General features: G+C 47.6%; 2 protein-coding genes across 6 annotated transcripts in view; one reads left to right on the forward strand and one right to left on the reverse strand.

Annotated features, from left to right (window-relative positions):
* FNDC9 (fibronectin type III domain containing 9) overlaps positions 1-5,565 on the forward strand; it is a 33,839-nt gene extending 28,274 nt beyond the window's left edge. The window contains exon 2 of the mRNA XM_050905091.1: positions 4,896-5,565. Coding sequence (XP_050761048.1) covers positions 4,896-5,565 — 670 coding nt within the window. The remainder of the gene's footprint in view (positions 1-4,895) is intronic.
* CYFIP2 (cytoplasmic FMR1 interacting protein 2) overlaps positions 1-14,442 on the reverse strand; it is a 45,638-nt gene that overhangs the window by 14,490 nt on the left and 16,706 nt on the right. For all 5 annotated transcript variants that reach the window (XM_050905086.1, XM_050905085.1, XM_050905087.1 and 2 more), the window contains 11 exons: positions 13,765-13,890; positions 12,576-12,742; positions 12,140-12,287; positions 11,648-11,801; positions 10,939-11,095; positions 10,100-10,196; positions 9,456-9,532; positions 8,368-8,476; positions 7,895-8,014; positions 7,012-7,211; positions 6,404-6,491 (listed from right to left, as the gene is read on the reverse strand). In XM_050905086.1, coding sequence (XP_050761043.1) covers positions 6,404-6,491; positions 7,012-7,211; positions 7,895-8,014; positions 8,368-8,476; positions 9,456-9,532; positions 10,100-10,196; positions 10,939-11,095; positions 11,648-11,801; positions 12,140-12,287; positions 12,576-12,742; positions 13,765-13,890 — 1,443 coding nt within the window. The remainder of the gene's footprint in view (positions 1-6,403; positions 6,492-7,011; positions 7,212-7,894; positions 8,015-8,367; positions 8,477-9,455; positions 9,533-10,099; positions 10,197-10,938; positions 11,096-11,647; positions 11,802-12,139; positions 12,288-12,575; positions 12,743-13,764; positions 13,891-14,442) is intronic.

The following is a 14,442-nucleotide window of genomic DNA, read 5'->3' on the forward strand; positions in this document are numbered from 1 at the left end:
GTTGGTCCAGCCCCGGGCATCCCCAGAAAGCGCCGTGCTGCAGGGGTGATCCAGGCGGCCTTGAGATGGCTTCTCGCACCTTCCTTCCATGCCTCCCCGTAGGCTCCTTTACCCTGTTATTTCCCCACGATTAGCACACCGGTGGCTCGTCCAGACTAGGGGGGGGAACTAAATATCCCCATTTCAGTGGGCTCATGAATCCACACTCATTTCTGGAAGCCTCTTTGCTACTCCACAGCTAGGAGACAGGTCGTCTGTCTGCACACGTGCCATGGTCCCCTGAGACGGGCTACCACCAGTACCCAGTTGTGGAGCAACTGGTCACATTTTCCCCATTATGGGGCTGACATTTCGCTATATGGGCAGCGAGTGGCCGGTGCTGCTGTGCAGCCGCCCACCTCGCAGCACTCCCTTGTCTCTCAGCGGGCTAACGGGGCTGGACAGCAGCTTTCAAGCAGGCTTTTCCCTCAAGTGGAGGTCTCGGCAATAAGCCTGATTGGGAGAAGACACATTTTAGGACATGCATTGGCTGCAGACGAGCCGGATGATTCATCCCCGCCTGTCTGCAAGATGAGGTAGGTTCATCGAGCTCTCTGCAGAGCCACACAGCACATTAGCAGCAAGCTTGCGTCTAATAATAATACTCTGCCAGCAATTAAAAATATAACTCCATTTAAGGGTGAGATACACAGCTTGGGGTAAAGACTGTAGGATGTAAAAAATGACACCAGTGGGTATTTTAAGACAAAACAGCTGAAGGTACAAGCTGGCTGCATGGCACGGCTCGCTCCCCCGCGCTGGGCGGCCGCTTCACCCCCTCGGAGAGCCAGAGCAAAGCCCCTGATCTCACCGCCTCTTGGGACCAGCAGTTGCTGAAGACACTGCGGAGGTTTGCCCCACCTTTGGTTTGGGGCCAAACGGGCAGGTTTTGGGGCCGGGAGGCTGGGAGTGCAGGCAGGCTGGGATTTGCAGCGCAGGGCAGAGTTCTCAGTGTCGCGCAGAGTCCAGGTGTCCCACCCTGCACCCAGATCTCAGGGACAGCCATCCGTACTTGGGAGCATGTAGGGAAGGCCCTCACATTGCTTTGGGAGCTCAGGAGGTTACTAGGGATGCTCCGGAGCAGATTCAGCAGCAAATGAAGCAAAACAAAACTCAGTTGTCATTTGCATGTCTTTGAGCTTGTTGTTGGCAATCACCCAGACCTGTCTGAGCTCACCTGAGGGAAGGCAGGGAGAGTTTTATCTGATAAAATAGATCAGAGAGAGAGATAATAGACAGATAATACTGCCTGTGCCAGAACCCCCTTGGAAAAATGAAGAGCTAACAAAAGAGGAATATACTTAGAGACAAAAAAGGACTTGCACACAGCCCAAGACTAGTCCAGGCTCCTAGCCAACCTAACTTCAGTGCGACAGCTGAGATGGTGTCTTAGAAAGTGAAAAACAGTTCTGACCAGAATTGTCAGAGGAGGGTCTCTAAGTCAAACAGCCTAAATATGGCCTCGTTCCTTCCCCTGCCACAAGCAACCTTCACTCTCCCTATAAAGCTTTTACCATATTCAGCTGTATCAGCCAGTTGCCAAGACTTTCATGCAAAAAAAAATACATATTCCCTAGCTGGGATGGACAGGACATGTACAATGCAGCAGGCATGTTTATATACTGTATTGAGACTGTGTCTGTGTATATTCTGTGTCTCAGCATAATGCCTCACTATACCAACTACTGATTTTCAGGGACTGTATACACTGCTATTATTTACAACAAGCCGATGGCCACGGCAGGCCGGGTAGCACAGCCCACGCAGTCGGCTGGAGGGGATCAGCAGCCCCCGCTGCCAACACCTCCTGCAGCAACCACAGCTCCTTAATGCCTCTGTGCTGTTGCTGCAGACATGGCAGCAGAAAATAGAGCGGCTCCATCCCATTCACACACTTAACTATTTTTACAAGCTCCGGCAGCACGGACTGTCCTTCGGGTTACATCTGCCTGCATGCTCGTTAAAAAAAAGGGGGGCAAAATCAAGCAGGGGAAGGGAAACAGGGATTTCCAGAGAGTCTGGCATGACCCTGGGTCTGGCAGTGCCAAGAAAAACAGAAGCAGTCATGAAAATACATAAATGAAGCCCAATCTAAAGGATTTACAGAGCTAAGAAGTGGTTAACGAGCAGTAAGTAGTGGGTTGCTGGTAATTTTGCAGCTTCTTCGTCAGAGACTTGGCAACCTGCTGTGTTTTATAAGTGGCTGAATGACAGAAAATGGTTCAGTTTCTGCTGGCCACTGAAGCGTGCCTGCCGTTTGCATCCTATGATGAGGGGCGAGGGGTTCCAGGCAAGGCCACAGCTGGGTCCACCCGCAGATATGGGGAACACCAGTGCTGGAGCAGTCCTGCTACTGGCATGGTTTTGGCGTCTTCTCATCCTGGGAAATGAGAATTTCAAGCTCATCACCAGCATAAACTGGTGCAAGCTTGATTTTGGGAGCAGGTAATACTAACATCACTGAAAGCTTTGCTCTGGTTTCCTTTGAGCTAGCGGTATTGATCACAACGTGCAGAAAGGTCAGCAGGACCCTTTGCTGGCCTAATCCAAATATTTCCCTTTTCCTCGGTTTCCTCTCTTCCTGCTAACACATTTTATTTGTGAACAATTGAAATTTAATTTCGAAGCAACTGTGAACACTGATAAACTCAACAACCCAAACACCATAAGAAAGCAGTTCTCTCATGAAAACGTTACCACCTTGTGTAATCCACCTTTCTGAAGCACGGATTTGTATCCTCGGCTCTCTCCCTGCGGGCAAGGATGTACTTTACTCACAGCATGGGACTAGCTAAGAGCTCTCTTTCCCCCTGCTCTTGTAAGCGGGACCGAGCCATGTAAAAGGCAGGAAGCCACCTGGGAGCACTTCCATTTCCATCCCTGCCCATAATTATTTTCATCTCTGCTCCCAGTTTTCAGCTCGCTGGCAGCCACAGCTCACTCACAGAGACAGAAGGGAATACAGATCTTGGAAGACAAAACCAAAACATCCAGAACTGCAAAACGTAAATCAAAAGCAAGGGTCACACATACTCCCCAGGATTGTAATAGCCCCTCCTGATGCAGTTTGCATCATCTCATCACTGTTGATGTTTAGAAGCTCTTTGAAACATTGCAAGCACCTTTCCAGGAACGACATGGAATGAGTAACTCCAGACCCAGAACCAACATTTCCTCTGGGAAAGTTCCTCTCTTGAACACATTTTGGCTTCAGAGAGCAGCGAGTCACTTGTTCGGAGCCTTTCCTTACTGGTCCCAGTGCCACATCTGTCCCCTTCTGGCCACAGACTCGAGCTGCTCCCCCGAACACCACTGGCACTCGCTTTGCCTCTCCCTCCTGCCCTCTCACCAGACTGACGGGACATCCCCGAGTTGTCTATAAGGCAGGGGCATGCTAAGAAGAGCTCCCATGGGAGTTCAGCAGGAGGTCGAGGTCTTTGAAAACCCAGCTCCTACTCCCATCACACAGCTTAGAAAACATACCCCAGACCCTGCTGGGGGGCAGTGATGGTCTTGCTGAGGGACTGTGAATAGGGGGAAAAAAAGAAAACCCCAACCAACCCAAACAAGCCAGCAAACAAAACTACCTGGCTTGTTTTTTCTGCCTCGGAGACAGATCACCCAGGCAGAAGCTTTTAGGGATAACATTCCAAAATCACTCGAAGATGCCTGCCCATCCCTTCTTATTGGTTGCTATGGTGAGAGATGACGGAGCCCCAGATGGGTATAATACGAGGCAGCGCACAGGGAAGGGATTTAGCAGAGGCAGGAGGGAGGCGAGCGGTGGGAAGAGGGGAAGGCGCTGCCCGCCCGTGGCCACGCTGCTCACCAGCACCGACGGGCCATCGCGGACCTGCCCGGGGAGGTAAGCGGCTGCCTGCGGCTCCGGGAGGGCTCAGCGATTGATTGATTCTGCTCTTCATGTAAGAATGGTTAAAACAGCCATTAAGATGAGCTGATTCTTGAGTGAATCAAAGGAAAGTTAGTTATAGTAAAAGAGAGAGGAAGAAGGAAAAAAAGAAACCGGTTCTATTGCATGCAGCTCTTGCTCAAAGCACTCGGCCGGTTGGGAGAGATAACCCTGCAACGAGGCTCACAGAGCACTTTGGGGATCTAAAGGAGTGATGTACTGAAGTGATTTGTGGCTGTTGCTAAACAGTAATTTGTTAGTAGTCAGTGTCTTATCTGGGGGAGACCTTTGTACTTATTATTATTCATATATTTTTATTTCCCTAAAGGCATTGATTTTATATTTCACCAATCTTCAGATTTCACATTTAAGATCCTGATATTACAGTGTGAGATGCTGCAGGAACAGAAAGAGTTTATACTCTATTAAGCAACAAGTAAGGTACAGAAAATGCAGCAACTTAAACCAGTGAATTAATCATTATACAGCTTTTTAAATGGCATTTAGGTGTAAAAATCAACATATCTACTGGCAGCTTCACAAGGCAAGTTGGAGCTAATTTAATGATCAGTTTATGTTAATCACACTTGCAGTATCCTTTCTATTCCATGGGAAACAAAAAAGCTAAAAAAGCTTCCTATATAGACAACTAGTCAGAAAGAAGAGGTTTTTTTTAAAAACCTAACTAGAGCATAAAGTATGCCCTATGTCCCAGTTGGTTTTTTTGGTTATGAAGCAGGGTGATACAGTAGTTTGGGCACCAGCAGGATTTATCTTTTGTAATTTTAGCCGTCTAAGACCTAGCATCTAATCTAAGCCAGCCAGGCATAGTCCTGAGTCCAATCTAAGGGCCAGTAAAGCCGGTGGAAGGACTTCACTGATATCAGCGGCCTTTGAGCCTGTACATGAACCGGGAAACTCAGCCTCTCCCTGCATCTGGTTTCAGGGGCACGATGAACATCGAAGTGCACAACATCACTTACACCAGTGCCACCGTCTCCTGGGCCATGAACAACCCCTGTCCAGAGAACTACTACCACATCATGTACCGCCCCAACTGGAACAGTGTCTTCGCCGGCTATTTACGCCAAAACTTCCACCGCGAGGAGCGAGTTCCTCACCCCCTCAGCTCCCTCATCCTCCACCGACTCACACCATCCACCATCTATGTCCTCTGCATCACATGCAAGAACTCTTACCCCTCCGGCAACCACTGCACCACCTTCCACACTCTGGACAAAACCCCCCTGGTTTTCGGCGGCTCTAAGCACGAACCTACCACCTCCATGTGGATGGTGAGCAGCCTGCTGCTCCTCTGCTTCATCGCTCTCCTGGCCTATGGCTGCCTGCAGTTCTGGTCTGCACGGTGCCACCGGGCTGCGAGGCTGAAGCATCCCAACACCAGCCCTGAAGAACTGGGTGAAGGGAGCAGCTCACCAGAGGGGCCACTGAACGACGGACTGAGAGAGGAGCTTCTGGAAGTCCCCATGACCACTGTGTTAATGAGGAGCTCCACTTTCATGAGGGAGAGTCCGTATAACTCCCCCCACTGCTTTTTTTCCTATAAAAACAGCGATGATAAAACGGCCATCTTGCCGCAGCACAGCCTTCAATGAGAGCAAAATACAAGGAGACCCTGCTTAGAGGTTTGGTTCGTGCTGCTCTTTCCCAGCTCTTGCCAACAGGACTGTCTGTGCGTCCACGGGGGCTGTTTGTCCCAGGGTAGAACATGAGGTGGGAGCATTGGTTGCAGGGAGAAGTATTTTTGTCAAGTGACAAAAATATTCTCATTTGCTGAGGGTTTTTTATAAAGAAACCAAGTCAGCTCTCTGGGAATGGCCAGGCTCGGCTGACTGTAGTATCATTAGGTAATGTGCATCAGTGCTGTAGGTTCAGTTTAGAGTCATCAATCAACGTGCACAAGAAATAAACTCCACTCAAGCAGTTTCACACTTGAGTGATCCTCCACTAGCATCACACCCCAAGCCCTCATAACGCCTGTATAAACAGTCATCGCAGCCTGACAAAAGAGCTTTTTGTCAGTATTAAGTAGTCTATATTTGCACACACAAGTATTTTAGTAATTCCCATTTTGAAGTACAAATGGGATTCCTGAAGTGGTACCTTCCTTGGGGAGGAGCACTGCTTTGGAGCTCCAACTTGCTCTCCTCTTTGTGCATTTAGATGGATGTGACTTGGTCTCAGTGCCAACACCAAGCACAGAGCAGTGTCAGCATCCCCTAACGTAGGCACATTACGGAGAAGAATGTGGGAAAACAACAGCAAAAGCACGCTGAATCCGCTTCTTGCATGGCTTTTTGGTTTCACACGGCAACGTGACCCTGCACATTTGCACCTGCCATTCTGTTAATGAACTAGTTCTCGCATTTCTTTCTTTCTAAATAAATACTTCCAACACCCACCCCTTCTGGCTGTTGTGGCTCATTTACTGACCTTGGATCCATAGAGGTAATACGGCTGAACATTGGCTGGCTTGTCCCGCTGGGGTTCTTGCGTGAACGGGATTGCTGTCCTCACAAACCTGCGGCAGGCACGGGAGACGGGGAGGAAAGCGCTCAGAGCCCGGTTAATTGTGCTGAGTGCATATATGGCACGGGCTGGGATGAACTGCAGTTGCAGACTAATTAGCAATTCAGCACCTGAGCTACATGAACTGGAATGCAAACTCCTACCCCAATCTATTGGTGGTGTAAACCACGTCAGTTTAACCTACAAAGGCAGGGTTTCTTCTCAATTGGGGCAGGCAAGAAACCCATATATGAGTAGCTACCACAGCTCTGCTGCTCAGTAAACCAACCCTCTAAACCAAACTAGCTCAGTTGCTTGCAATCACTGTCCAACTTTGTTGCTTGAATTTGTTACTAACATTTTCAAGGCCAAGGGGAGCTGGTGGGCTTTAACTTCATTTTAACTGTAACTGTTGCATCCCATAGGGAATGAAAACCTCACTGCAATGCATGTGAATTTTACGTGGCAGGTTTGACATTTTGGAAAGCAAAGCAGGGTCTCCAGGTGCCCCCTGCCTTGCTTTTTCTCCTCACCTGTTGGTGGATCCATTGTAGCAGTAGTTGGGTAGAAAGTCAAAGTTGAGCTCCCAGAAGACGTGGAGGGTGATGCGCCCATAGGGCGCGGAGACATTGTGGTTGGCCTCCCTGAACATGGCATCAAAGCTGTCCAAAGTCATGTGCTTGCACAGCAACCTGTGAGTCAGGCGATTTATTTCCAAGAGCCACTCCAGCTCCTGCAGCACATAAAGCAGCAGCAAATGCAACATATTACCAAGATGACGATAGAAACAGCTGATTTAATTGCCAGGGGAATGATTTTATAGCCACACCCACACAGAACTTTCCAGGTGAGGCTGTAGCAAATGCTAAAGACATCAGTTTAACTCAGTGGCCGAGGCCAATTGCACTTCTACTCAAGGGGTCCCGGTCCAGTATCTCCTAAACCTGCAGGAAACAAAATTAATTTGTTCCCCACTGAGCACTGGCTTGCTTTCACATCAGAATCCTTCAAAGGTGGAAACTGGTAATTTTACAGTACTTGACTCTGATGCTCCTGTAATGTATCAAAGGCAGCAAATCCTGTACACGCACAAACAATGTCTCAGCCACCTTCATCCAACAGGGGGAATTAAAGTCAAGATTTCCTTCTCCCAGATCACAGGACTCTCTTGTATGAGCTCTGCAAAATCTAACTGCTGACTGTCACCTTATGATTTACGCAGATACTTAATCGTCCCATAATAATGCAATTAAAGCTGCATAAATAGAAATAGTAGAGACTCAGCAGCATAAAGGAGGATACATGGCTGGCTGAAACCTACTGTAGGTGGAACCTGAAGCAGAAGACAGTTGACTGTGTATCCATAGCAGTGTATTATTCTCTCTATTCATACTCTCAGTCAATAACAGTTCTTACCACTATGGATGTCAGGTCCTCACTCTCAAAGCGGCTAATGGCCTGGTCTAACGATTTGTACATCGCTGCTGAGATACGCTGGGTAATGAGCCTGTTCAGGTCAATTGATCTACCCAGCAACTGGGAAAAGAAGGGAAGATATTTGCATGTTATATACAGATGGAGAAAAGGTACTTTTTTTTTTTAAACAGACATGAATTAAAACCAAATATCCAAGTCTGCTTAAATGTGAAAGTGGTGATGCAAACACCTCGGTTGAGTTCACCATGACTTAAGAGGGAAGGAGGGAAATGTGGAGCATAACTCATTTTTCCCTTGGGCCCCATGCCCTGAGTGCAGTGTGTCAGAAACAGGTTCAACCCTTCTCATTCCAGCACCGACCTTGATTGAGCCCAGCACTAGGATGCCAGCCACCAAGAAAAGGATAATAGACCAAGAGTTATGAGTACGGGAGTCTACTGCTTGCACTGTACCTGGACATGCCTCTGCTTGAGCAGTGTTTCATAGCGGTTGGATGGTGGGTATGGAATAATCACCCCATAATTCTTACATTCAGCCCGGAAACGTTTGTCCAATAAAACACTGAAAAAGGGAAGCAGTGTCAGGAAAAAAAGAAACATACGCTATCAGCTTCTCTCTGGATCTTTTCCAGAGTTGTTTTCATCCTTCTTTTCATCTTGCTCTGAATGCCAAGAAATTTCCACACAGTAATAACTGCTTTCACTACTAAATTACAGAGCAGCGGTTGTTATCTGGGGACTGCCATGCTGTTGTCCATAATTCTTAGCTTTTATGGCTAAAACATTCCAGAAGATAAAAGACTGTGCTGAAAGATATCACTAGAGCAAGGTACTGGTGTGCTCCCTCCTTGAAGATCTGCTGTGGGATCATTTGGTTGGTGACGGTGATTGCTCTCCTTCTCTAGGGCCAAATGTGACCTAGAGACAAAACTCCTTGCAGAGTTACACCGAAGACTTCATTCACCTTTGGGGACATGGGAGGAGGACTCTCATTAGAGTTCATCCATGTTCTTTAAATGGTTAGAAGGAAATGTCACGAAGGGCCTATCTCCGCACAAGGGAACAGTGATTCTGCAGAAGCCCTACAGTCAGCTGGTCTGATGTGTGACCTAAGATACTGAGTACCCTTCTGGCCATTACAAGTCCTGCTGCTTTACTAGGGTGAGGACAAGTGCATGTTCCTGCTTCTTAGAGATAGGAGGCTTCCACTCCTTATCTGCCTGGTACACAAACAGAAGTCAAGCAAGGACATGTCTTCAATGGGCTCGGTTTGCTTTTCTGCTGCTCTCACAAATTGTGCTCAGACAGCTACTTAGGATGCCAATTGTTATTTTTTCACGTTTAACCACGTCTCCTTGCCACCATTAATTCATTTTCCTCATCTACACTGGTCTGACATGGACAGCCAGCTCTGTGGGACAGGGATGATCTATTTTGTTATGTCTACCTGCAGCGGCTACTCCCTGAGGGGAACCTTTTGGGTAACAGCAATTTGGATGCAGCGCTATCATCACTCATCATCAGCAGTCAGGTTCTCCTACCTGCCAGCCATTGCTTTATAATAGGCAAAGATCTGATCTGCCAGCTTGTACACAAATTGATCAAAGCACAAATTCACCTGGGGGGAGAAAAAACAAGACACGGTGAGGGTGTCACCAGCACAGAGCAGCCCCTTCCTACGCATGTAAGATCAATACAACTCAACACAGAGCTCTAATTTAATACAAACACGTATGTCACACTATCTAAAAACCACACTGCAGTTCTCACATGCTAAAGGTAAGCAGAAAATTGCAGTTACGTTTCTCTCTTATAGTTTCTGCATGTTCTTACAGGTCCTGGTCCCCCATCCTCAATCATCCTTCCCTCTCAGGGATCTCCGGTTTGTCATTTTCCTCTGATGTCTCAACTCTCTGCCCATCAGACAGCCTCTTCCGTGCCTCCAGTGTTTGACAGCCTTTGGCTTCCGCTGTTCCCCATGAGTACAGCTGAGCTGAAGCCCTTAATCAGCAGAGCCTGTAAGCTCTCTGGAAATTTTGATCTTTTGAAAACTTCTCAGTCTGACGGGGTATTTTTTTCAGGAGATGCCTGTAACGAATTCACTGAACTGCTGGGTGGGGCTGTCAAACAGGGCAATGTGACCCCAATGAGCTCTTTCCATATAATAAAGATGAAGAGAACTTACTTCAGCTTCAATTTCATCGTATAGAAACTGCTTTTTGAACTTGGTCAAGGCATAGTATGCGCTGTCATTATAGAGGTCCAAGGGGTACAGTACGTACCTGAGGGCAAGAAGACAGATCATGTCTTAAATTAACTTTGGAGCATATCAGCATAAATGGCAGCCAGTGGATGTGCCCTGCTCGGTGCAAAAAATGGCTTTTCTCTGACTTCACTCCTATCACCTCCACTCACTCCAGCCCCTCAAATACTCCCTCTTGCTCCTTGTGTCCTGCTGGAAGCAGCTAGAACAGATCTGGATCTGAGCTAACTGTGACGTGTTCAATTAACACTTGTTCCTTCTCTGCCCTTAAAAAAACTTTTGTCCTGCCCTCACTCCACAGAGTGCTCTGACAATGGCCGTAAAATGGAAAACAAAGTTTTCCTAATGAGGAAGATATTATGAACATAATTATACTTGCATAACAGCAATTCCTCTCATCATTTATCACGTATATTAAAAAAAAGTGTTTAGACGCCTTAGCCAGGGCCCACATCCCTTTAGTTGCACGTGCTGTCTGACCGCTGCATGCAGATGACGATACCACCAAGTTGTGCCCACATCCGAATAGAGCAGTTGCCAACTGCTGGTTTATGATGCATAAGTGCCAGTGCCAGGAAGCCGCCCGTGTGCATCTGCTAATGAGGTATTCATACAGTACACATTCATGTGACAGCAAGTCAAGAAACATCTATTTTCCCTCCCACATCAAAAAGACTGTTCATCACCAGCCTACCCTACTCCACAACAAAATCCCAAGACTCAGCACATGCAGAGTCCCAGCACAGCCCATCGACTCTTACTCCATCATGGAGGGTTCTTTGGTTTCCAGAATATGGTCCGTGAGGATCCACGGCATGGACATTTCGATGGGGAACTGGATGCGGCGGCCCATGGTCAGCTCCAGGAAGAACTCCCGAAACCAGAGCTGGGACAGGTCACAGCACTGCTGCAGCGCTTCTGAAAGGCAGAGGAGATCCCCCCGGCGGGAGGGCACCCGTGTTACCCCCACGGGGATGGCAGCGAGGGAAGTGCACGAGAGGCAGCTGCTGCAGCCTCATATTGGACTGGTTTTGGGTATGGAACATTTTTCTAGGGTGTCTCTGTTTTTAAACCCAGACCATGTCCATGCTGCCTGAACACGATGTAATGGAAGAAGAAAGAAGGGATCATTCCTTTTGCTCTAGAGTTCCAGGGAGAACATTTCAATGGCTCAGAGTTACTCTGGAAGATTTCTTCTGTTCCCAGTGGCTCAGAAGTTTGTCTGGGACAGAAAGAAAACTCCAGTCCTAGAAAATAAACTACCACGTGTGGCTGTTTGCTATTGCTGACTCATTCCTATTCACATAATGGTTACTACCAAGAAACACGCCTGATTCAGGCAGAAGTAGGACATTTGGGAAAAATCAAGGAAAATCTTCTGCATAGGTCAATGAGGAGCAAAGCTGATCTACCTTTGCCTTTCTGAGCATGCAAGAGCTGGATTCAAGCCTCCCCCTGCCATAACCTCACCACTGATGTTGAGAAGGTGGGTGAAGAAGAAGGACTGCTTGTGGAACTCCTCAATGGCCAAGACTATTGGCCCATCCAAGCTGCTCCTCAGAGTCTTCTTTGAGCCACTCTTGTCTGCTATGAGGGACTCCAGCATGGTCCGCACCATGTAAAGCTTTGGAAGAAAGTTGACATGCAGTTACCTCTCTCCAGTGAGACACCACCACACACAGCCATGGTGCTCTGCAACAAAAAATAACACTTCTCCCAGGTGGCTACTACTCTCTGTTCCCATAAGCCACTATCTTTCTGAGCTAGAAATAACTACACTGCTAAAAAAGGAGGCTTTCGGAACTATACAACGAATTAGGCACCAAAGCAACATGTAACACACAACAGTGTGAAGACTTTGTGGAACAGACCACGGAAACAGCTGCTAATCCACAGGTTGGGAGACTCCTGTATGGCTGTAAGAACATTTATTCCCTACACAGGAGATGGACATTTACATACCTGCGTACTTGATGGTCCTACTGCTCGTCGTGGGACTTTAATATCAAATCCACCTTTAGGATCCTTCTCACCTCTCAGGCAAGGATCATTTGGAGGCTCTCGACCTCCCTCCCAGTCACAGATCGTCTTCCGAATTGCCTGAAGGACACTTGAGTGGGTGGGAGAGGGAAAGTAGTGCTTAAGCTTGATTCTACTTCAAGATGGAAATATTCACTGCTGTGCACATATGGGAGGAAAAGTATCTGAGGTGGGGACATACACTGTCGTTATTGGGGGAGTCATGCCCAAAAGTTACCTTGGAAAGAGCTGCTGGCCAAGGTATGTTGGCTGGTTGTATACCCTGAGGTGTATGCAGGGCCACATGCTTATATAGTACAAATGTGTTACACAAATAAATACATGGGCTTTGCATTACATTCAAGAAGGACAGACTGACCTGATCAGAACGTTCTTCTTCTTCCTGACCGCCTGCCTGAGCGGCTCTCGCAGGGTCACCTGGGCAAAGTCCTGCAGGGCTGCATAGATAGTGTTGCGGATGGCTTGGTTAAAGACACTCTCCATCCGGCCCATCAGCACTTGCAGACCTTTGATCATGGCAATTACCTGAAGCAAAAATTAAAAACAGATGTATTTGCTATTTTTACATTGTCTGAAGAGGTCCATAAATCCAACATTAAGAGAATTTGGGACTAAATTAATTCTACTCAAGTAACTTAGGTCCAGTAATTAGGCGGCTAATTTTTTTGATGTTAGCTGCTTTACAGATCACAACAAGCTCAGGAGAGCATTTACACCACCAGTTTCTTGCCAACGGCCCCTGTCCCTTGGCAGGCTCTGTTACCACTCCTGATCTCTTGATATCTTTAATAACACACAATCCCAGGAAACTGCACGTGCTCCACACGTGGGTACAGCTGCGTGGCTTGCACAGACCTGCATCCGCACCAAGGCACAGTCTTCCTTGTACAAGAGTACAGTGACAATTCCCAGGAGGGAGTGAGCCACAAAAACTAAGGCAATATTCAAACCACCTTAGACTGCGTAAGGCAAGATGAAGGTGCGAGGGCCTCCCACAGCCAGGCTCGGAAGACTACTCCCACTGTCCACAGACAGCCAGACTGAGAGCCGATGGGTCCTGGGGACTGGCTGAGGGTCTCTTGTGTTTGCACAGCACCTGCATGCAGCTCCTGATCTTGCTCCAGATCGCACTGCTCTGCAAGCCCACACTCTTTTTTTTCAGGAGCCCTGAACCCCCTTTTCACATCAGGAGAGGCTTAATACAGCAATATTAAGAAAACATAGGGATTCACCTTTGTCTTTCTCCAGCACACAAACACAGCGTAAGAAGAACAAGATCAGGAAAAGAGAGGAGTATTGCTCTCATCATGCACTGGTGCAGTGTTTCTATCCCAGTAGGAGCTCCTAAGAACTTATTTTGTCCCTTAGTTCTGGGCAAATTAAGGGCCACAGGGATATGGGAACCCTTAATCCCTTAACGTGGGCCACACAGATGAGGAGCTGGCTGAGTATGGTGAGATGCCCTTCCCTCCTCTTCCTCTGGCCTGAGGAACATGGACAGGAAACCAGCCCTGGCTGGTTCTTACTCCTGTGCAGTTGGCACCTACCTCCACAAAGGCAAACTTCTCTTCACTGGTGTAGTTGTACCGGGTGGCTCTCTCATACTCTTCTGCTGTTCCTGGGCAATCCTTGTTACAGAATTTATCTGTGGGATGAACCAGCTTCCAAGAATACTAGAAGATGGAAAGAGACACTGTCAGCATTGCCATGAGTAAGAAGCCAGGCTGGAAAGACTGAAGAGGGCCCTATGCCAGGAAAACAGTCCCTAGACATTACTACAGTTGTTTGACATTCCTTTGGGAGCAGAATTTGTGCTTCTTCTTGGCTCTATTATCACTCTACTGAATATTGTTTTTGTTTATTTGGGAGGTTGCCAGTCATATTAGGCTTTTGACAACCATGGACTTGTGTTGAGATGTAGTCGAAATTTTCCAAATTAAGAATTTCCATCATCATTCGAATTAGTTTTAGTTGCTCAAGACCCAGACTCATTCCAAACAGCTTTCAGTACTTAACCAAGGTGTTCAGGTTAGGACAACAGTCACCCAGTCTCCCTCCAACATTGGTGGGGACACCCCAGCACCTGCAAAGGGCAGTTCAGGTCCAGGGTGAGATGATCAAGCTCTCTTTCTCCATTTGGTACGGAGGGTGTTCAGGGCCGTTAGCTGCCTGATCTTAGCGTGTTTGTAAATGGCTTAAAGTTAGGTGGCATGAAAGGAAGCTCA

This window comes from Gymnogyps californianus, chromosome 14 (genome assembly GCF_018139145.2).
Source record: "Gymnogyps californianus isolate 813 chromosome 14, ASM1813914v2, whole genome shotgun sequence".
Taxonomy (NCBI): domain Eukaryota; kingdom Metazoa; phylum Chordata; class Aves; order Accipitriformes; family Cathartidae; genus Gymnogyps; species Gymnogyps californianus.